We start from the raw sequence: 24,061 nt of genomic DNA, 5'->3' as shown, positions 1-24,061 counted from the left end.
TTAGGGTCACGCAATCTGCCAGAGTCTTGCCTTTTTCTAAAACATGATTACAAAATCAGAAATGCATAATTAACAGGAGGGAATCAATTTAAATTCCTCAAAAGACCTCTCAAATTTTGCAATCAATGCTGAAAAATGTGCAATCATCATTGACCCCGTTCGAGACCCCCCAGACTCATTAACCCTTGTCAGCCGACCGCTTGGATTGACCTTGACCCGTCCCCGCCCCTCTTCCCCTACCCGCCCCACTCCCCCTATTCAGCAACATTTTAATTTTCCGTTTTGCCATTTTCCGTTTTCATAAATCCATTTCCATCGCATCCCAGCCCCATTACCAATTAGTCCAAATGCCTTCGCTGCCAAGGTCAATGGCCCGGACTGGATGGCCAGAAAAAATGGAAACGGGATAAGGATTGGCTTAAGGATGAGGATGAGGATGAGGATGAGGATGAGGATGAGGATGAGGATGAGGATGAGGATGAGGATGAGGATGAGGATGAGGATGAGGATGAGGATGAGGATGAGGATGAGGATGAGGATGAGGACGGTAATGGCAACGGACAGGGAGTCCTGCTCTATGCTCCATGTGCCATGGCCATTAGGCGTGCGCTGCAGGCTTAATTAATCATGGCTAAGTGAGTCCGGGACGCAAAAAAAACTATTAGACATAAATGTGATTTTTCCGTTGCTTTTTCGTTTATCGCTTTCTTTGCGTTTTCCCATCCAGTCTGCTTTTGTCGGCGTTTCCGGTTTGCTGGTCTACACTGCAAAAAACCACACCTAAACATTACCTAGGTAGGGATTTTTATTTATCTTAAACATTTAATACTTGTATGAAAAATCATTTTATACTCCTATTTTTACCATAACTTATGCCTTCAAATTTATAATTGGCTTGCCCATTCAATTCAAATTATAAATATTAAGATTTCTATATTAATAAATCTATACTATTTTAAGCAAACATTTTATTTTAAGTTTGCTCAACATATAAACATATAATATTTACATAAAATCTATTTTGATTACAAATCGAATAGTTATAAAAAATCCTTTCATTTAAAAATCGAAAAATTTAATTTCGTAATTAAACAGATATATAAATTCAATTAATTTGTTTCAATTTTTATGTAGGTATTAGACTTGAACTTGACACTGTTAAGTATTTTTAAGAGTATATAGAGGCCAGCGCACAAATTACTTAAAGATAGATAGAGCGACCGGATGAGGTGAAGGATGTGGCCTGGGGTCAAGGGGCAGTGTTGGGGGTGGTTGGGGTTCAACGACGCGTTATTTCCGTTTCCGGTCCAGCATTCAACACTCGCATCGAGGCGCATTGAGTGATGAAGTTTCGGAGGCTCCGTATCTGCCCCCTGCCACGCCCCCTGGCCCCGAAGCCGCCCCATTTGGCCTGGCCTATTCCCCAGCATAATCATTTTTTTTTTTTTTTTTTTTGCTTCTGTTTTTCCTCTTTGGCTCTCGCCACCTTTTCCCCTTTTCCCCTTTTTTTGCACCCTGTTTTGTTCGGGCCAAGTGATAAAATGTTTTATGTGCTCGAGTGTCTGATAACAATAAATAACGCCATCAGGACGAAAAGGACCCGAAAAAGGGAGGGCGGCTGGCATGTAAACAAATTGGTGTTGAAGGCATTTAGCCCTTTGTTGGACAGAGTTCTGTGGCCAGTTCGTTTGTTTAGGCCTCGCAGTGCGACCCCATCGTTTGATGAATTGTAATCAGCCTTAAATTGGCAACAAGGCCAAAGACAGCGGGCCCAAGGGGGCTGTCGTATTAATCATCGAAGTTTGAATGGGCCGATTCTGATTTGATTAGTTGGCAAAATATGTTTGAACAAGCAACGCAACAGCTAAGACCCAAAATCGATTTTCTAATGATTTGCTGTGGATAAAATAAAATAAATAACAGTGTAAGTACGTAAATAACATATACCAAAGACAAAAATAGATTATTTTACTTTTATTTAATAGATTTTATTTGTCATTTATTTAAAATTGTATAATTCACTTAATTTAAACTATTTTAACTGGCTTTTATAGCGTCTCCGGGTCGCTGTTTTAATTTTTGCAAAAACATTTGCATATCCGATGTCTGTGCATAATTAAAGCGGAAGGACAAACAAATAATTTCATATTAATTTATTAGCATTTTCATTAGGGCCGCAATTAAATTGGTTTGATTTTTTCCATCTATTTTTTAACGCCACTCCGTACTTAATAAACGCATAATTGAATAATTATGAAGAGAAAAAAAAACAAGTTAATGAGGGGACATAAATTATGCAGGAATCTCTGGGCATTTATATATGGTCTGTATAGATGGGTAATATCTGGCTAGATTTACAAATAAATGTTTTTGTTGTCTTTGGCAGCCCGAGGCCTGGATTTTCCAAGGCGAAAATCCCAAAAACAAAACAATGAAAGCTCACACATGAACCTTGTTAATTTGGATATGCATCGCTTTGTTTTCTGCTTTTTGAAACGTGAAAATGGAAAATCGAGAAAATGTGTGTGTGAAATGGACAAATGAAAAGAAGGGACGGAAAACGCACACAGAACGCTTTTAATTATGTTGATTTTTCGCTGATTTAATTTTTACCTGCGTTCGTTAAGTTTGCAGCACAAACCAAATGGAATTTAATTTAATCCTTTCGTCCAAAAAAAACATACTTTTTTTTTTTTGTTTAAACTGACCAGCAAAGGCAACCGAAAGGCAAGCGAGGGGAAAAAAGGAAAGCCAAATTATAAAAGCGCTTTGGCCAACGAATTTTCCCAGTTCTCTCGGAAAAAATACTTCAAAAACGTCTATTCAAATGGCAAACGGTGATAACGGCAATGGCAAAAGGGTGAGGGGAGGGGTCTCGTTTTGGTTAATGTTACACCATTTTGGTTTAATTACTTTTTGGCTTTTGACCCGATAACTGCACTCTTTTTTTTGCTCACATCCACTGGCCGTTTTCAAACAGCTTAATTAAATAGAGACGGCACAAGTTGGACTCCGTTCTTCCCCGATATCCTGCGATTGCCGCATTCGACGATAATTTAATAATTGCATCGGGCTGATAAGCCGATTCAGTTGCATTATGCAGCTTTAACCGCATTTGAGCATATTATTTACCTAGCGAATTTGGCTTTTGATTTCATTTTGGTCAGCTGCGTAATCCGCCATTCAAGATATGTGCTTTCATATTAAATTCTGGCTTTAAGCCTATTTATTTTTTAAATAGAATGGAAAAATGTTCGATTTCAATAAACCATAAAATATATTGATTCCCATGGTTAAATTAATATAATTTGTATTTATGATACTTACTAATCTTAGTCTTTGCACTATAAAGTTTTGATGCATTTTTTTCATTACTTTAAAAATGCATTTAGTATCATAGTTTTCTAAAGTCCACTCTCACTTTTTCTTTTCCCATTCACCATCAAATATTAGTTCAACATATATCACATATATTGATATAAACATCATTTACTTTAATAATTATCGAATTGCAACACAAATCTTTTGCCAGATTCTATAGGGATTCCTTCTTGACGTTTACACAATAACTATATATATATTTAGATTGGTCTTAAATTTATGCGCACAGTACATACAAATTTGTTAAACCTATGGGAGATAATATTTTGGGGCAAGGAAGGGACTCTTAATGGCTAAACAGAACACCCGGAAGTAAGTGAATTATTATCACTGGATCGGCCATAACCGATCTTATCACAAAAAAAAAAACTTGTCTACCTATTATACAAAAATATCGGATTTGTGATTCAAAATTACAGGTTTGTGTCGGATTTTAGAATATAATTTTAAAAGTTTAGTCATCTACTATGTATTAATAATATTTAAAATTGACTGTAAAGCTACCAGATTTATAATCACATTATTTTATGCATAAATTAAAAACCAGTACAAACCACATAAAATGTCTATTCAGCCATATTCTCAATTCGTCATACACAATTGTGATTTAGAAGTACCTTAACCGTTTCAAATTTCCACTTCAATTTGTTATATTTACCTAAGTAACTTATGCGAAAGTAGAGTTTTGCTCAAAATAATAGTAGCAGCTCAATGAAAATTTGCTAATGATATTTCTGTTTTGATAGCCAACTTAAAAATTTACATAAATCATAACAAATTAAGTATACCCATTTAGTAACTTACGTTAATATTTTTAAAAAGATTTCTACCATAATTTTGGGCACTCTATATTCATATTATTTTTGATATAACTTTTTCTTGTGTCACAGATAAAAGCCTTTATTAAAGAAAAACAAAAAAAAAAAACCAAGGTAATTTGAATTTAGTCGTTTTTGGCTTGGAAATGAGAACATGGCTGTACTGTCGTTCAGGTTCTCGTCTCCTCGTAGCCACAGTGAATGTAACCGGTTTCCAGGGAGCCCTCAACTGCAGCCGATTTGCTGGGCAAATCCTTCCCATGATCCTGCTGCTGCTGCTGTTGCTCCTTGTGGACGCCATTGGAAGTGGTGCCATTCGTCTCGCAGCTGTCGAGGATTCGCTCGAAAACGGTTTCGAAACGACAGGGAGTCAGCGAAAAGCGGGCCACATCCACGCAGAGATCTCGCAGGATGGCGAAGAGTTCCGAGAGGAGCGGTGCATCGCCCAGAGTGCCGGGCGATCGGATCCGCACGAGGAACCTCAGGCTGTGGCCACAGTGCTGCAGATCCCGCAATCCCGGCAGTCGCTGATTGAGGCTTCTCGAGAGGATGGCCTGTTGGGCGGGGCCGCAGAAGCAGGTCACTGCATAGTAGCCACCGTGCTCGGCCTTCAGCCGCGCCGGACTATCGCTGGCGATCACTTGACCTGCCCGCAGTACCGCCACCCGGTGGCACAGATGCTCGATTTCCGACACCGAGTGCGAGGTGAGCACCACGGCTCGGCGAGCCAAGAGCAACTGCTCAATGGTGGCATAGACCATGTCCCGGGTAACCGGATCCATGTCGCTAGTCGGCTCGTCCATCAAGATGGTGGGCGTGGAGCCGCAACAGGTGACGGCCACTGTGAGTTTGCGCCTGTTTCCACCACTCAGGTTCCGCACCTGGATGTCCTTGTATGGACGCAGCTCGTACGTGTCCAGCACGCGGTCCAGAAATAGATCCAAATCCCGAATGCCACGCAGGCGGCCGTAGAAGCGGATGCACTCGCTCGTCGTGAGCAGCGGATCCAGCGGATTGCTCTGCGGACAGTACGAAACTCCGGGCTGCAAAATAAATATACAAAACAAATCACTTAAAAATTGTAAAATACAAAAAACAGGCAACGCCTCGTATGATTATTACATACAAAGGTATATTCAAAGTTTACTATAAACATAACAAATGCTTAACATCTCTTTGTCAGTCATCAACTTGTCAATTTTGTAATTTGATTACTTGTCAAACTGATTCGTAGTAAGGACTTTTCAAATTTTTTTATACGACGAAATGGCATGGGAGAGCTGATCAAAAATCGACAAAACTATGAATTCGTATTAAATGGAAGGCAACAGAATCATTTTAAATTTACATTTGCATACATCATTTCAAAAATAGGCAACACTGCGTATGAGTGACAAGTAATAATAAACCTTACCTAATTTAGTACTAAATTAACAAATTATTTACAAGGAATTAAAATAATGAATTAATTACGCGGCTTATTTACAAAGTACATAAATACAAATTGTGCATTTAGCCATTGGTACTCCACAAATACATAGGCTACATTGCGTATGAGTAATTTATAAAAATCAACAACAAATTATTATATTGGTTTTCTCATAAATATATAAAATTTAAATCATTTGTAATAAGACAAAGTATTTTTTCTTCTAAATCCTTTGGAAGTAGTGCATTAAAGCATTACAAATTTGTTTTTTTTTTTGCTACTCGACAAATTAACTTATAACTTAAAACAAAAATGTAAGTTATAAAATTAAAGTTAGGAAATTGTAATTTATGTGTAAATAGGCCTCAAAAGATGGAACCCACCTGCTCGAAGTAGATGTGCCCCACATTGGGCTGCAGTTGTCCGGTGAGTATCTTAAAGATGGTCGATTTCCCGGCCCCGTTCTTGCCCAGCAAACCGAAGCACTCGCCCTTCTGGACACTGAAGTGCACTTGGCGCACCGCATACCGTCCGCGGCGGTAGGCCAGCCAGAGGTTCTCCGCCCGGACAGCCTCGCCGGCGGCCACGCAGCTCTTGAAGATGCTCTGGATGTTGACCAGTTTCAGCTGGCCCAGCTTGTCCAGCTCCCTGCGATAGGTGCAGTCCATCATGCGCTCCACGCGCTGCCACAATCGCCGCAGCAGATGCCACTCGATGAGGACGTTGAGGATGAGGGCGGCCACGCCCACCACCAACAGAGCGGTGAAGTGGCGCCCGAGCAGGTCGCTGGCCAGCGGATGCTTGTACGAGTCGATGTCGTAGCGCCGGAACATCAAGGCCACCATATAGTTCTTGCACAGCTCCAGGAAGCCATCGCCCAGCGCATGGATGGGAAAGATGAGGAAGGCCTGGTTGAGGGCGTGCCGCCAGCTATCCCACGCCGGACCATCGCCCACCACGCCCAGGATGAGGACAATGCCCATGGTGGCCAGCGGGATGATGAGGTTGGCGCAGAAGATCGACACGATGGCGATGCTCGAGTCGCTGAATATCTTCTCGGCCACATGGACAGCCGGAACGCAAGCGAAGCTATAAAAAATTGGAATAATTTAAATAAATATCTCGCTATTCAAAGATAAGTTTCATAGTTCGTATGTAAGTCAAATATGAAATAATAATACATACGCAAAATATATTTTGTTGCATGATTTAATATTAAAATAATTAAATTTATATAGAAATTTGATTTTAAATGGGTCTTATATGTTTTGAATGATAATATTAAAGTTAAATATCGTTTACTGTCATAAAGAAAAATAAATAGAATAGTAAACAAAAATGAATCATAAACTTAAGTTCTGTATTCAAATTTAATACAAAAAAATCCTAATGTCAATTGTAAAGCATTTTGAATTGTTTGATTCAATATTTTAACATTTCAACGATATGGCATTTAAAAATGGGTTCTGTTTGTTTTTTACGCCTAATATTAAAGTTAAAAATAGTTTTAGTTCAGTGTTCACTAAATAATAAAGAAACAGTGAAAATAAAATATCTTAAACAATCCATATAAAAAGGCCTGATTTAATATAAAAACATTTGAATTAATGCATAAAATATTGTTCAGTATGAATAATAGTTAGGTTTAAAATGGATTACGTTTTTATAAGCCGGTAAAAAAAATGGAATAGTGATAATAAATAACTAAATAATTTCATATTTTGTATATAAATATGAAATCAAAATCATATTAAATATTAGAAAATGTAATCAAATTAAAAAATATTGGATTTAGAAATGGAGCTTCATTGTTTTCATGCATACTAACATTATTTTTTAAAATGATTTAAATTTTAGTTAAATACATTTCAGATATTTATTTCCCAAACAGTCACATTATAGATTGAAATAAACCAGTGAGCTATTTGATATCATCTAAAGTTTTCCAGGACTCACCTGAAGGCCAACGTTAGCCCAATGATGCCCACCAGCTGCTGGCGGTCGACGAAAACGGGCATCCCGAACATCAGGATGACGGCGAGGCAGACAATCAGACCCAGGATCATCACCAGGTAGTCCCACACGAAGGCCACCAGCCAGTATGTCACGGCACTCACGCCGCACAGCCTCTGCTGCAGCTTTTCGCCATTGACCCTCTCGTTGACCAGATACACCGAAGCGGCGGCCACCACCAAGCCGAAGGCAATCAGCAGGATAAAGACCATGGATCCATCGCCCGCCTGGCGAAGAATCGAACTGGTGCTCAGTTCGGAGTAGCCCAGTTTCCAGGGTTCGTTCAGCGTGAGGATGCCGTAGTCGGAGTCGTTTAAGGTAGTGCGCAACAGCTCCGAATTGAGATCGTTTAGCCAGGCGACCATGGAGTGGTAGCCCTTGTTATTGTACCACACTGTTGCTCCCGATCCATTTAGCCCATAGCCACCATAGCGCCGCTCGCGGTACTCATCCCACGAGCCGATGACCCAATCGTAGGCATTTTCTGAGCTATTGAACTCCCTACATTCGCCCAACTCATCACAGGATGCCCTCATGCGGGGATACAGTTTCTCGGTGAAGCCATTGGCCAGCTCCTGTGACAAAAACTGAGCGGATTTCGGGTACAGCGATCGACTCAGCGGTAGGACGGTGTCGAAGTCATCCTCCAGGCGGTAGCTGACGAACCACATGGCGCACAGCTCGAAAAGAGCGGGCAGCAGGAGGACGTAGAGCAGGAGGCGGTAGTTGCGAGACAGGTGCCGCAGTCGCTTGCCCATCAGAAGGCGGAACTGCTGGCAGGCGTTGGGTGGATCCTCGGCAGCATTGATCGCAGGCGATGCGCCATTGATCCGCCGGGCGGTCAAAGGTTCCTCCTGGCCACTCCTCCTGTTCAACTGCTCGAATTCTTGCTCCAGGCTGGAGCTACTGGTCAGCTCGACATCCGCCACTCCGCCAGCTGCCTCCTGGGACTGCAGCAGCTCTAGGAACTCAACGGCTCCGGGTGTCAGGTGCTCCGCATAGCTGGCACTGATCGTCAGGCTGTGCGGCTGGTCGGCCACTCCGGAGTGGAGCACCTGGCTCTGGGGCAGCAGCTGCTGCGCCCGCTGCACAATGTGAGCCACTCCGGTGGCATCGGCACAGCGCATCCGAATGCTGTAGCTGGAGGTGCACAATTGCTGCAGCGAACTGCGACTGTGCTGGGCAATAATGCGACCCTGTAAATATATTATAAAAGGGTTAATTGGACAATACAAAATCCATGCATTTAAAACCTATCAACAAGAATTTACATTGATTTAAACTATGTATTTCTAACATTTTATCGAATTAAGAAACTGTATTACTATCACATAATCACCAAGAAAGCCAAAAACGATTTTCACGCTAGTTTGTTTTCAATTCAACTTTTCTTATTTCCATACACAAGTAACAAATACACCAATAAAAAAGATTTGGCAAATTATAAATGATCTTTTTCTGAGCATATATTCTTTTTACAATTTGTAGACAAGATTAAAAATTAAATTTGTTTGTGAAGTTTATTGTTTTTGGTCCCTGATTATAATTATGTAACTTTTTTTTTTAGCAACAACTCCAAAGGTTCTTCGAATCATTTTCAAATCAATTATAGATTTGACATTATTTTATAAAACCCTTCGGCTAATACAGTAATAGTAACAAAATTCGGTGAAAAGGAAGTTTAAATGAAATAGAAGCTGGTTGGTACTGGGCCCAAAGTTATGTAAAAGGTCGGCAATATGCCTTTTTTGCACACTCACATTCCGCATGATAACCAGCGAGTCGCTAAGGTACTTGGCCTCGTCCAGGAAGTGGGTGGCAAAGATGACGGCCCTTCCCTGGCGCAGTCGCTCGATCAGCTGCCAGATGTCCTTCCTGGCCTTGGCGTCCACCCCGTTGCAGGGTTCGTCCAGGATGACCACGCTGGGCGAGGCGATGAAGGCGATGGCCACGCAGAGGCGTCGTCTATAGCCGCCGGACAGCTGCCAGGCGGGATAGGACTCGTGCTGGCCAAAGTTGAGGCTCTGGAGGGTTCGGGCCACCTCGCTGTGCACCTCCTCGGCACCACCACCATCGCCCGGTGGCAGCTTGATCTGGGCATACAGCTGCAGGTGCTCTCGGGCCGTCAGCGTGGGTATGAGGATGTTATCCTGCCAGCAGACGCCCACCTGGTGCTCGCCGGTCAACAGGACCTTGCCGCTGCTCTGCCGGATCTGCCCCGTGAGCAGCTTGATCACCGTGCTCTTCCCGGCTCCATTGCGACCCAGCAGACAGCTCACCTGGTTGCGGGCAAAGTCCAGGCTCAAATTGGACACGGCACACTTGCTGCCATACAATTTGGTCACATTGGCCAGTGAGGCGCCCAGTTTGTCATCCAATTGCGAGCGACTGACCTTCACGAAGCTATAGTTATCTGGCAAATCAATAAATAATTAATATGCATAGCCTTTTAAAACAGTTTGCAGCGCTAAAAATGTAGGTACTCTTCAACACTTGTCAACACCTATTTAAATTTTACATTTATATCATCCAACTGACCAAACACCTCCAGTTTTAATTCCATTACTTTTCTCACAGACATTCGATTTGGATATGGTATATCTTTTAAGTCTTGTGGCTAAAGTATCTAAAAATCTGCATTTAAATCTTGGTTTGTAGTTTCGTTTCAAATTTTGGTCATTTTTATGATGTAACCCCTTTCTAAATTTAAAAAAAAAATAGCTTTGCAGAAAACTGACTTAACACCTCCAGTTTTAATTCCATAACTTTTCTCACAGACATTCGATTTGGATGTGGTATATCTTTAAAGTCTTGTGGCTAAAGTATCTAAAAATCTGCATTTAAATCTTGGTTTGTAGTTTCGTTTCAAATTTTGGTCATTTTTATGATTTAACCCCTTTCTAAATTAAAAAAAAAAATAGCTTTGCAGAAAACTGACTAAACACCTCCAGTTTTAATTCCATAACTTTTCTTTCAGACATTCGATTTGGATGTGGTATATCTTTAAAGTCTTGTGGCTAAAGTATCTAAAAATCTGCATTTAAATCTTGGTTTGTAGTTTCGTTTCAAAATTTGGTCATTTTTATGATGTAACCCCTTTCTAAATTTAAAATAAAAATAGCTTTGCAGAAAACTGACTAAACACCTCCAGTTTTAATTCCATAACTTTTCTCACAGACATTCGATTTGGATATGGTATATCTTTTAAGTCTTGTGGCTAAAGTATCTAAAAATCTGCATTTAAATCTTAGTTTGTAGTTTCGTTTTAAATACTAGTTTTGATAAGAATCTAAACTGCAGTTTTAAAATCCTAGAAATGTTTCACTGTGAAATCAATCATTTGACCCATACTCACTCTTCTTGAACCGCTGATAGGCCAGTCCGATGACCGCATATAGCAGAAAGTCGAGCAGGAACATGAGCAGCGCCATGGCGCACTCGCTCCTGGCAGGGCCCACCTGGACGAGATGGCCCAGGGTCAGGCCCTTCTGCTGCAGCTCCATCCGCATCAGCTCGCCCCAGCCCTTGGCGAAGGCCGTGGTGAAGGACAGGTCCACCAGGAGGCTCTCGAACACGCTCAGCTTGGCATCGAACATCAGCACGATGATAAAGGGGCACAGGCTAATGAAAAACATTAGGGCCGAGGCCACAGCCCCAATGTTGGCCGAATTGAAGAAGTTCGAACACATGTAACTGGGGGGGGAGGGGTGATAAATAGATGTAGTCTATATAATGATATGCCATGATATGGCTTTCCTTACCAAAAAGAAATCAAACAAATGCCAAAGCTCAGGCAGTAGAACATCATGAAGAACCAGTTGGTGTATCCCAAAATGCCGCCACTGTACAGGACCGCACTGATCAGCACAAAGATCACACAGAGCTCCAGGAAACTTATTAAGGCCCAGGCCACCAGCTCGGAATGTGCCTTCAGACCCATCGATCGCATTAACTATGGATTGAATAGTGGAGGTTCTATAGTACTGTTCATGAAATCAATTGCCTGATTTTTAGTTAAGTATTTATATCTAAGGAGATTCAATAAATCACCCATAAGAAACCCCATTAAAACATAATGTTACTTCCCAAAAAACCTCAAGATTCAAACTTATAATTATCTGCAAAGTTTTCTAAATAAGAGTCACCTGTCCATTGATATTAGCTTGATCAAAGGTTTCAAAAATAACCCCCCATTTCGTTACCAAATTTTCTACTCACCATGCTATTACGGCTTTCCCGCATCCAGATGCGTTCCCGCACACAAAGGGCCACAAACACCACCAGACCCAGTAGATAGGCCACCTGAACACCTTGGGACAAGTGCAGGCCACGTTTGAAGCTTGAATTCAAAATGATAGAAATGGTAAAGTAGCTAGTTAAGTTGTAATGTCCTCCCACTTACACATCGTTCAGGAAGGCGGGATAGGGAAACTGCTTGGTGTAGAACTGCATATTATCTACTTCGAATTTGTTCTTTTTACTGGCATCTCCAGATGAGCCAAATCCTCCAAGTAAATCGAGTATACCCTGGCGCTTCGAACGTTTGAGAACATCTTCATTGTTGAGCAGTAGAAGGTTGGCGTCACCATTCAGCGTTGGCTGATCTGTGGTGACCCCTTCTTCTCTTGTGGTGACCCCCTCAGTATCCTCATCTTTCGGTGATGAAGGAATTGTGGTGGCCTCCTGATCATCTGCCGCCTTTTGGGTGGCCTGCTCGTCACCGCTTTCCTCCAAACTGAGATCGAGATCATCCTCATCGTCATCATCATCATCCTCATCGGACTCCACATGCTTGATGCTGAAGAGACTGCTTAGAGATCGCCCACTTTCGGGGTTCTCCTCTTCGGGCGGAAAACCAGCCTCCTCTCGTTTGCTCTTGATAATGCCCAGATCGACCATTTGCTTCAGCTGGACAAAGCCACGATGGTATTTGAGATCAATTACCATACTATCGGCTGGGCCGGGGAACCAGAATCGATTGCGGTTCTCGAACGTGGGCTGCGTATTATCGGTATCCATGTGCAGGCGGTAGGAGGACTGCTTCAGTGCCACATCCTCCAGATTGAGGGCGGCCAGGAAGAGCTTGTTCTGATTCAGTTCGTAGGCCCTCCTCTGCAGCTCCTCCACACTGTCGACAGCCTCAAAGCGATCCGCCGATACGCAGTCCATCAGATCGGCCACCGTTGTGAGGATATCGTATATCAGCTGATTGGTGCGGATATATTGGAACACCCGCTCGATTTCCCCGATATCGAAGTCATCGCCCACCAAACTTTTGACCAGTGGCGATTTGGCCAGCTTGAGCAGACCGTCGAAGGCCTCCTGGAAGGTGGCATTCGTGTGCAGTTTGGTCAGAATAGTGGCTGCTGCCCGTGACAGCTGCTTCAGCCTGTCCAGCTCCTCAAAAGTGGCATTACTCTGTGGCACACGAAAGCGGTACATTTAAGTGAACATTTTCGCAAAGGATTTCCCAGATACAACTTACGAACTTCACCACGCTATTGGTCGCAACATTTGCGGGGGTGTACAGAATCCGACCCTGGATAATCGGTTTGATGGTGTTCCAGGTGAGTTTGCCCTGGTTCGTGGAAGTCACGTCCAGGTAGAGGCGCTTGCAGTATTTGGCTGGGAATAAATTAGTTTTAAATATAAAAGAAACTTAAAAAGAAGATAAAATGTTCCAAGTTCCCCAAGTTTATCATAGAAGCAAAATTAGAAGCCCATATATGTTCGCCAACTATGTGACAGTTGAAAATAATAGTTTTAATAATAGTTTTAGGCTTAAAATAATATTTCTTAACTTATTGTTAGTCTCACTTTATCTAAAAATTCAGATAAATAATTTAAGATTTTCAAATTTGATTGCCAACTTAGTTAAATGAAAATCTAATGAGCAAAAATCAAAGAACATTTTAAAAGAGAAAGCTGATTGAAGGCCTTTAAAAAGAACTGTAATCATAAAGCAAAGCAATGCCAAGAAAAATATAACCATAAAAGCCATATTTAGCCGATGTAGAAAAGAAAGTTAGTAATTTATAAAGTTATAAGAAAATTTTTTATAATAGAAAGATCTCTGATCATGCTCACTTGGCCTCCAGTCCGTGGGTAGATTTTCGGATCGACGACGACGACGGTCTGGAGGCAGATCAACATGGTTGGCAATTTAAAGTTTCTGATATTTTCCTGGAAGAGATCTCCGCTGTGGAGAGGTTAAACTCACTCGGCATTGCATCAAGTTCCGCGTCATTGGCCTGGCTAAAGTCCTCCGATTCCAGGATTTCGTTGACCAGCGGTATCGTGTCGGTGTTGGGGAAAGGATGACCGCACAGTAGGACTCCCAGTTTTACAAAGGTTTCGCGATCTGCGAAAAGAATCGGTTGAGATTACCGGGATCACAGGGGTTAGCTTTGAACATACTCGAAAACAAATGCTTTATGTCGAAGCTATAGTTCATGCGTCGTTCAATTTCGGGCACCAGAGAAATTATTTCACTTATGTTACCTGCAAAGGAAATAAAAAAAAGAAAAAGGTTTTTAAATGTGCAGAGCAACGAACTTTTGCAAGACTTAAAACTACTTAAAACATTAAATCTTTGTTTGATAAAATTGGGCTATGGAACGTTAAACCTTTCGCATTAGAAATCTTTATAAAGTATAAAAACATATTTTGTTTAATTTTGAATTAAAAACCTAGTTTTAAAGAAAAATTATAAATAACCATAAATTTGAGTTTAGCAATCAAAACGTAAATATAACAAATTTTGATGCAAAATGTAAACATATTCTAGTGGAAATTAATAAAGACTTAATTGCCCACTACTTTGAAATCGTGTTTCTACATAGGTCAAGCTCAGGAAAGTGGGTCTCTGATGAGATCAAAAAGGATCAGGGCCATAAACATTATATGGTAAATACCCCTAGTTGCACTAAATGTTAAGCTGATTCCGGCTACCACTTGTAAATACTAATTGTAAGGTATTGTACTTACTTCGAATGATATCGAGTCGATCGCTGGTGATCAGCGTGGTAATAGCCGACACAAAGTTGGCCTTCTCGGCCAGCTCGACGACGGCCTTGTGGAGTCGTTCGTCGGTGACGAAGGCGTTGACCACATCGATCACGGAGTGCAGTCTGAAATGGAGGGATAACTAACTGGATCAAGGATATATGTATATATATATATATATGTAGGGACATCTTACGGTGCCTCCTTCCAGTGGGAGTACTCCTCGTATGGCTGCGCCGGCTGGCAGCGGTTCTCAATGCTGCAGATGTAGGAGAAGGCGGCGGGAATCACCTGGTTCTTAGTGGGCAGCAGGCGGGTGGGGTACTGGCAGGCCTCCACCTCCTCCGATCCGTACTTGAGGCGGATCAGGTAGAGCAGCATGAAGATCAACACCGGCCAGACCAGCAGGATCAGGCTGAGTCCCTTCTGGCGCCATCGCACCAGCAGATCCTTGCGGAACAGCTCCCGCACTTCGCGTCCACTCAGGTGCATCCTCATCGCGAAGAACCTCTCCTCTGATTTCTTGAACTATTCCCACTGGCGATCGCTGATTCGGCTCGATCACTCGGGCATCTTTGTCGTCTGCGTAAGGAGAATAAAAAACACAGTCAATTTTTGGCATAGTTCTTCATAGTTCTTCGATTATTTAAAAAAAAAAAAAAAGGTTAGCTAAATATATAATTCCTACACAAATGTCAGTGTGACAACGAAAATAACTCGCTTGATTTCAAGTGTCCAACGGATTTTCCTTTTATGAAGTTTAACTTCTATATATGTTGTTATATTGTGTAATTAGAAAGTTTTGTAATATTATATTTTTAATACATAATTATAATAATTAATAACAAAAACAAAACATAATATTATATATTTCATAAGCGAAGCACGAACATTTACTAATGCAAACAGAGTGAGTAATAATAATATCTATTGGTAAGTAACTATGTAAGCAAAGAGTACAGTTTTTTAAATGATTCAGATATTTTGTAGACGAAAGACTTGAGATTTGTGTGACATTCTAAGCAATAAACATTTAAATAAAGTTTAGTGTTGTGAATGTGACATTTACTTATTCCTACTCAATAAAGTGGCAAACTAAATACACCAATAGATATTTTTACTTCATTTGGCAGCGGAAGAGTGTTGGGTGTTAATTGTGGAGGCAGATAGGTAGATCGCATATCTCCGGATATCGCTTCCCCAGCATAACTAAACCCTGTTTGCTTTGTTAACCGCCTTTGTGCCGTTCGCCGCATTGCTAATTCGGGCTATTTAGTGGTTCGCCTTGTCGGGAAAAATGCTTCCCGGTGGCAATCGAAGAGCTAAGAGCCCCTTTCCGTCCCCTCAACACTCTATTTTATCGGCGCCAGTAAATGCCATTTGTTGACAATTATTTAAAAAGCCTGCTTTTGTAATTGGAATTAAATTATTCGCCGGGTAAATCTGAGTCACTGATTAAGCAGGCACTTCAGCTTTATTGACAATCAACCGAAAAGAGTAAGTAAAAGTTTTTAATTTCCTTTGTTCTAAGTAATTATAAAGCGAAAAAATGTCATATCTATATTTGTTAGAAAATAAGACTTTGCTTAACATAAGTTTTTATATCTATTCCATCTTAGCTCTTTGAATGCTTTGAGCTGACATAAAAAAAGGCATTATACATTTTTTATATACTTTTTATATACTTTTTGAAGGGCTACAACGTTAAGACTTAAAGTTATAAGCCATATTATCAAAAAATCTTTAAAAACCTATTGATAACCATTTTCAATTAGTATTTTAAATAATTTTATTGTGCTGTATGCTTTCATTTCAAATTGTTGTATTTAAATATCCATCATCATATGAAACTCAACTTACTTAATTAAAACTAAAAATTAAATAAAAACTAAAAAAAAAAAAAAAAACATTATGAAAAATACAATATTTATGAATCGAAAATAAGATTTTATTATTAGAAATAAAGAAATTATTAAAAGATTTTCTTAGTAAAGTAACTTAAAAATGTTGAAAAAATGATTGGCACTTGAGTACCAAGAGAAATTTTTAAAATATGAGTTCCTTGTGCTTGTGAAGTTCTGTTGTAGCCCCGACCAAGGTTTAGGCCCTCGTAAAACTGGGAGATCGGCCAAAGAGTTATGGCTCAGCCAGGAGGTGAAGGTGCCTCAGATCGTTATGGCGTTATGGCGCCCAGCTGTCCATTTGTGTCAAGTGTGGATGAAAGATGAGCCGCGTCCATTACCCGGCAGGCAAATGGAAGTCCGATTTATGACCCGGACTATGTCGAACTTCGCGAAACCAGTTACAAATCAAATAGACGTACAGCCAACCAATAAAAGAGCGTTTATTCTTGTTTTTTGTATTCGTTTGTTTGATTGTATGTCTCGCATGCAAAGCTCGGCCTGTGAATTTTGATGAACGCCACCCGATGATCTTGCCAACTGTCTGCCAAGATGCCAATCAACTTCGGCTCGATCGAAAATAAATATATATATATATATATATATATATAAGTATATACACAGAGAGTAACGCTGAAACTCTCTGACTTTTGACTTTTGGCTGGGGACTTGAATCAAAGTGGGAAAATCTCTAGCGGCGAGACAAAAGAATATTAAGATGTGTGGAAATATAAACAGAAACTAAAATCTGGCTCAGGGTACTTCGGCATAAAATACACTGGCTTATACATTGCTTAAACTAACTTTGGCTAGTAAGACTTTAAGCAAAAATATCTCTAAGACGTCAATTTGTACAACCTTTTTACAATTTTAGAATAGACATTATTTATATATATATACGTAAACTTATATATACGGATGATTAAGTTATTATATTTTGATATTCACCAGTTTCATCTTTACAAAATATTTTCAAAAAATAAAAACACTAGCTAGATAAAAAATAATATGAAATTAAATTTAAATTTAAAACATTAAAAAAAAAACAAAACCATTTTGAAATATATAAAATATAACGAAGGGTAAACAATAGGCATTTTTAATTAAAACAAACAACATAGACATATTCCTGAATGAATACACGAAATGGTAAAATGAAATGAGTTAAATGCAACTTTAAAGTGTGATATAATTGTACAAAATTAATTTGTATGTTTCTAAACACACCAAACTAAATTCCAAGTTGGCCGGCGACTCGTTTGGCAAAGCTTATGGAACCAGATCTAGCAAAATACCAGATTTAGTTCCAGTTCCAAACTCACTTTCAGTTGCATTTGCTGATTAGTCAATGGCCTGTAGCATAATGTTGCAGTCGCGCCAATGTCATCATCGCCGGGGATTATCTAATACTCGATTGATCCCCGGTTAATGTTGCGTGAACCGATCGCTCCAGTTTCCCACCGCTGGAAAACTGGGCCAACAAAATATATATATTATATATATATATATACTATATAGCATTTGTTTATTTACGATCCACTTATCAGCGGGAACGGCGCTTGGCAAGTCGGTCGGGAATTTTTGAGCTGATAATTACAAGGTAGTTTTTGCAAAGAAGTAAAATGATGCATTGCAGTAGTGGCTTTAATTAGCAGGTAAAGTCACCCACAACTTTGCCATTCCATTCCAGTTCGAGGAAGAAAACGGCCAAATTTAAATGTGTTAATTCCTGCGATTCCAGCGGCAATTAGACACTCGAGACACGTATTCCCCTTCACCTCCTCCCAGTAACCAGTAACCATTAACCAGTAAGCAGTAACCAGTGGGTAGTATACCCCCCGGGCCATTATAACCAGATGTTTTTCGAGTACTTTTTAGGTACCCGCAAAACCGAAACTAATACCAGCTTTTGGGCTAATTAAAATAAAGCTGCGAATCTGATGCAGTTGCGAAACTCGATTTCGATGCGATTTCCAGACCCCCCCGTGTTGCCTGCCCATTTTATTATTGTCTTAAAACTTGTTTAGATCACGTTTAGTTACTCAAGATGCAAATGAATCCCTGGAATTACCCCAGACATCACTTAAGTGCTGCTTAATCGAAAGCTCATTCTAAGTCTTCATGGAGCCACCTATTTAAGACTTAAGACTTAGTCTAATCAGATTAAAAATATGTTATATCACCACAGCATACCGAATCTAAAATCAAGAATATGCATTTCAACTGGTTTTATTTAGTATGTTCAATTTGAACAATAAAGATAATTTTTTAAATCATCAATTTATTACACAGAACATGAAACAAAGCAAATAAATAAATATATAACGAGAAAACTTTAAGTTCTTACAGTTGTAATTTGTGTGTATATATATATATATATTTATTTTTATAATCTATTTGCATATCCATCATAGCTGGCCTTAACTGACAGACCCACTGACAGACCCACTATTTGAGGTGAGAACTCGACCCACCTTGGTCACCTTTAGTGCTTCTCCTCCCTGAAAACCACTAATAACCAATAAAGTGAACACAGAAAAAAGTTTAAGTTCTTTAAGCATATTCAATTTATTTATAAAAAAAAAAATAAGTTTCTAGTATGATAAGCCATTTCATGAAAAAATTAAACACCATTATTAACTACCGTTTACAAAACTGTTTTTTTTTTCTTATATTCTTCTTCTATATGGCACTGTTAAGTTGTGCAAATATTATTGTTAGGCTTTAATAATTTAAAAAACATTCAAATAGATATATTAAAAAGTATCCAAATATATATATGTTAATATGTAACCAATAAAGGTTTAAAATATGAAATTTTTTAAATTTAGAAAATGTAACTAGTTTTTCTCCCCGTGTTCCCTAATCAGCATAAACATAAAACTCCGCCAGACAACTGCCGATTTGAGTGGTTCTAGCCACAATTTATCATCGATCTATTGGCTAACTCGGATTTTAGCGCGACCTTGACCATGAGTCTTCACTAATCGCAAAAACTAGCAAGTCGCGCTAACGAAACGAAAATAGTGGTATCAAAGTAAATATAAATAAGGAGAAACTAGTTTGTTGAGTGTGCGCCACCGCGATCCGCTCACCCTTTAAATGGTTTTGTGTAATGCATTTTGTTTTGATTATTGTCCCACTTAAATTTTACATGGAAATCTTTTAGAATTTATCCCCCCAACCAATTTTTCCGGGGGGAATGTGATTAAATCGCGTGTGGCTAGGCGTTTAAAATCGCACGCGTTTTTGCCGGGTTTCTAGTGCAATTTATGCACCAATTTATCTCTAGGTATTTTAACTGCGTTCCATATCATAAATAAATTGATTGTATTATTTTTTGCATTTTATTCTGGTATTTCCTGGCATTTCTTTTATTAACTTTAGCCGTTTTGGTAGTACATTTTTTATTTTCAACGTAAACATATTTTAATCTGATTTGATTAATATATTACAAGTTGAATGACATTAAAATTCAAAATTTTTAAGAGCGTGGAGTCGCAAACACTTTGACTTCTATTCGTTTTTCAATATATTTTTGTATTTTTTTTAAACAAAAATGATAGAATCCTATGATTGTTATTTATTTACTTAAGCTTACTCTTAAAAAGATTTAAGGAACTTTAAAAATAATATTTTTAAATAAATGCAACAGTGTTTCCTGTTTAACAAAAAAATTTCTTGCACTTAATATATACAATAAAATTATAATACTGCTTTTAACGGTAGTTTCTATCCAGCTGTCGAAAACGCGATTGCCGGCAGTGAAGCGTTTTAAAACGCACCCGTTTTCCACCCGTTCAGACTTCTGATTTAACTTCAACTTAAACTTCAGCTCGGGATCGTATCGAATCACATCGAATCGCTCGATCAACCGATCAGCATGAGTCGGCAAGAACCGGCACAGAGTTGGCTATAATTATATTTCCAGTCGCATGTAGATTCTGCCGCATATTTTATTTATAAAACCCATTCGGTTGGGCATAGGAAATGCTGCTTGCTTTTTATTTATTTATTTATTTATGTGCGACGGCTGCTTGTTGCTTTTTCGCTTTTTAAGCCTGATCAGCAGCCAGCAAGGTCGCTGCTTACATGTGCAAAAACTTGCAATGCAATTAAGTCTGGATAAATAGCCAGTAACCAGTCTGATAATAACGCTCTGGGCCTTGGCCAGCGGTATGCTAAAAGATTTTATGGTAATGCCAGCGATAATCGCCAGACGCTTAGGAAACGGAAGACGAAACCAGAATTCTAACTATACTTATAGACAATTTATTTGTTTAATTAACTGTCCTGGCGTTACACTGCACAATTGAAGACTCTCATCAAAAAATTCAACTTAATTTAACTAATTTTTGCATTAGTATTAGGTAATTATATTAATCACAACAAACATAACGTTACACTTTTGACAGTGAAATTGTTTTAAACCTATACCTCTTTGCCTTGCAAAAAAAAAATTATTATTGCAATTGTTAAAATAACTACTATATGTAGGTAAAGTAAAGTAAGTAAGTAAAGTAAGTAATACATTTTTTACACCTTAATGATAGATGTTTAAAAGATCTATAAATAAAATAACTACTAATGCATCTTAACTTGAGAAGACTCCATCTTCATGTTTCACATGGCTAATTGTCAGAAATTTCACACGTCTAGCTTTTGTAACTTTTAAACTTTAGATTCGATTGATGGAAAACAAACCATGACGAATACCCTACAGGAAAAATTGTCCGTATAACACTAACAACGTGTTAATTACTTGGCTATGCAAATTAAATTTATGCCCTGCAAAAAACGATCGTATTCTAAAGCTTGTTGTTAGCAATTTTAAAATATAAAAGAAAGAAGAATATAATACGTTGATATGTATTTAAATATTGCTTACGGTAAAGTATTCAAAAACTTTAGTCTTAAAGCATAGTTACTTATGAACAAAAAATTAATCAATAACTTTTTTTTTGTATTTGCTTTAAAAGAAAATACATAAAATAAGTATTAGCCGAAGATATAATTGATCTTGATTAAACAAAATAAAAATGTTATTTGGATCATTAATTTAATATTCATATTTTAGGTTTTTTTTAAGTGAAGTACTGTACTTATTTGTGTGTACTTTCCAAATAACGATTTATAATTTAGGGTATTTACACTGCCTTTTGTTTGTTGTCTTCAGCGTTTTCACTTTCATCGGTTATCGCGGCGACTTTTGCACTTCTTTTTTGTGTTGCCCATTCGGCTTTTAACTACATATGTATATTTACAACTGTTGTTGGTGTGAGAAATATAGTATTTTGTATGGACAAATTGTCCAACGCTTTTGTTTTGCTCCTTCCTTTTTGTTTTGGCCAGCCCTTTTTGAAGAGCATTTATAACAACAGCAACGTCGAAAAACGTGCCAAGAAACCTCAAAAACCAGAAACGTCAGATACCAAACAAACACCCAAAAATTGCAGAGAAAAAAATTATGATCGATTGGGTGTTTAGAATATGAAAAAAACGCTATCTTGTTCATTGGGTATTTAAATGACAGAAGGAAATATTGACAGAAGTGTAAGAAAAGTATTTTACTGTCTTTCGACTCCGCATTAAATAATAAAATAGGTAATAATTTATTTGGGACTTCAATAAATCCTATTTAAAAGATAATACCACACAATTTAATTTGACGATGTTTTTAATTCGACTTGTTACATTAGAAAATGTTATTTTTTTGCAAAAACTATATTTATATATTTATAATTAAGAGTCCCAACCCAAAATTTAATTGAAATTAGTGAGTTTTCTTTTCTGTGAACCTAAATTGAAAACAGCTGTTGCTGCTTTGATGTTGCAAGTTGCTGCAGTGCCAAAGGTATGAAAAAGCTACTTAAAAACAACTATAATAACAAAAAAAAAAGCTTGGTGACTTACTAACCAAGTTAATCGAGTTGTTGTTTTCTTTAGTTGCCGCTGCTTCTGGTTCTTCTTTGCTGGTATTTCCTTTGTTTTTATTTTCGTTTAAAGGTTTTTCGGTCACTGCAATTGTTTACTTCACACACGGCTGTTTTTTTTTTTTTAGATTTTATCTGCTCATTTCTGGTTTCGCTTTTTCTAGGTGTTCCCTCTCTTTCGCACAGTTAGCACAGGGAAAAAAAATGCAAGAAGATTTCGGTTTTGTTATTTTTTTTTTGGTATAGTTTATAGTAAATGCCGCATGAGACGTCCGCCAACAAAGCTGGCCGCAATTGAACTGAGCTTGACTAAACGCGCTTACGGAAAATTATTTAATTCCGCTCCCAGTTTTGCCGCTGCCGCTACCGACGTCGCCGTCGATCGTCGACGTCGATCGCCAACTTCCAACTTCGTTGTTGTTGCGTGTGGGCGGCAACATGTTGCTGCCGATCGTCACACCAGCAACATGTTGCCTGCTCAGCTCATGGGCGTATGAAAGGGGTTAGGACCTAACGACTCCCTAAAGGATATGTAACTGAAATAACATATCAGGCATAAGCAACGTCAGAAAAGCATGTCTTTTCTGTCTTTAAATATTAATCAAACTGGAAACATTGTTTAATATAAAAATTGTTTCTTAAGCCACGTAAAGCTGAAGAATTCGCGTTCTAAATTTAAAAGCAACCACTACCTTGAAAAATCATCTTAAAAATCGAAATCGACACTTTACCTGGAGTTGTCAGAACTTGTAACTAGTTAATGGCTTGTGCTAAAACACTTATTGAAAACCTGTTTGAATATCTGTGTTTCCAAAACCCCCTTTTATAAAAACACACTGCTTCTAACTGTTCTTTTGTTTGTGGCTTTATTTCCCAGTTGCGTGCGCGTGACACGCAGTAAAAAGATTTAATTAGCCGGTCTTTTTGGAAAGCACTAATTGCAGCCCTGTGCCATCGGACAACTGTACTTATATCCAATGAGATGCCAAAATATGCATAAAAACCCTTCCCGAAACCTGAATCCCCACGAATTAGTGCCAATTTCGAGAGCCAGTCGGCCGTATAAAGAGGGCTAAAACGCGCGCACTTTGTACCTGGCCTGGAGCGATTCCGGGGCCTACGCTAATGGATCGGAACCCAAGAATGACATAAACACGCCAATGAGTTGACAGAACTAATCAAATCGAGGGAATACGATTTGATTCAATAATACATTTTTAAATAAACGTCAAGTGATGTAAAGAATAAAATAAATAAATATATATATTATACACTGTTTGCGTAAATTTTTTAAACATATTTTTCATAATTATACATTAATTACTTTTTATTTCAAAAACTTTTTGGGAAATCGATACAAAAAAAAAGTTCATATTTTTGAACTGTCTAAACTTGTTAAGCTTTTAGAAATTCAATGTTATTTTAGTTTTAAATGCGTTGCAAAGGCTTTAATATAAACAATATTGCATATATATAAAAAGTTTCTATATAAATGTTGTACATTTGATATTTGTAAGTTATTAACTTTGCTTGAAAAAAATGTTCCATAATGTTTAGATTTTCTTAAAAAAAATCGAAGAT

The 24,061-nt window shown here is 38.6% G+C and overlaps 1 protein-coding gene across 3 annotated transcripts; it reads right to left on the bottom strand.

The window, feature by feature from the left end:
- Positions 1-3,469: 3,469 nt before the first annotated feature.
- LOC108144530 (ATP-binding cassette sub-family A member 13) lies at positions 3,470-22,788 on the bottom strand. Of its 3 annotated transcripts, none has more exons than XM_017269499.2 (15): positions 22,461-22,788; positions 14,843-15,228; positions 14,629-14,771; positions 14,059-14,142; positions 13,862-14,002; positions 13,729-13,776; positions 13,127-13,266; positions 12,044-13,059; positions 11,860-11,980; positions 11,403-11,593; positions 10,997-11,334; positions 9,402-10,054; positions 7,585-8,837; positions 6,012-6,717; positions 3,470-5,242 (listed from the first exon to the last, which is right to left on the bottom strand). In XM_017269499.2, the coding sequence occupies exons 2-15, from the start codon at positions 15,142-15,144 to the stop codon at positions 4,370-4,372; spliced, it is 6,009 nt and encodes a 2,002-aa protein (XP_017124988.1). In that variant the 5' UTR covers positions 15,145-15,228; positions 22,461-22,788; the 3' UTR covers positions 3,470-4,369. The 3 variants fall into 3 exon arrangements, with proteins under 3 accessions (XP_017124988.1, XP_017124978.1, XP_017124997.1); XM_017269489.2 differs by having other exon boundaries at positions 22,465-22,788; XM_017269508.2 differs by lacking the exon at positions 13,729-13,776 and having other exon boundaries at positions 22,465-22,787.
- Positions 22,789-24,061: the final 1,273 nt, after the last annotated feature.

Source organism: Drosophila elegans, unplaced genomic scaffold (assembly GCF_018152505.1).
Source record: "Drosophila elegans isolate 14027-0461.03 unplaced genomic scaffold, ASM1815250v1 contig_149, whole genome shotgun sequence".
Classification (NCBI taxonomy): Eukaryota; Metazoa; Arthropoda; class Insecta; order Diptera; family Drosophilidae; genus Drosophila; species Drosophila elegans.
The sequence above is the reverse complement of the archived record's forward strand: the minus strand, read 5'-3'. Positions and strand labels throughout refer to the sequence as shown.

Bases quoted from the DNA above. Each gene is read 5' to 3' on its own strand.
- LOC108144530 (XM_017269499.2), bottom strand. From the start codon at position 15,144: ATGAGGATGCACCTGAGTGGACGCGAAGTGCGGGAGCTGTTCCGCAAG. The intron at 14,003-14,058 runs GTATGTTCAAAG...TTCTTTTCGCAG, and splicing joins CATAAAGCATTTGTTTTCGA to ATCGCGAAACCTTTGTAAAA. The intron at 11,981-12,043 runs GTAAGTGGGAGG...TTTGAATTCAAG, and splicing joins CCCGCCTTCCTGAACGATGT to CTTCAAACGTGGCCTGCACT.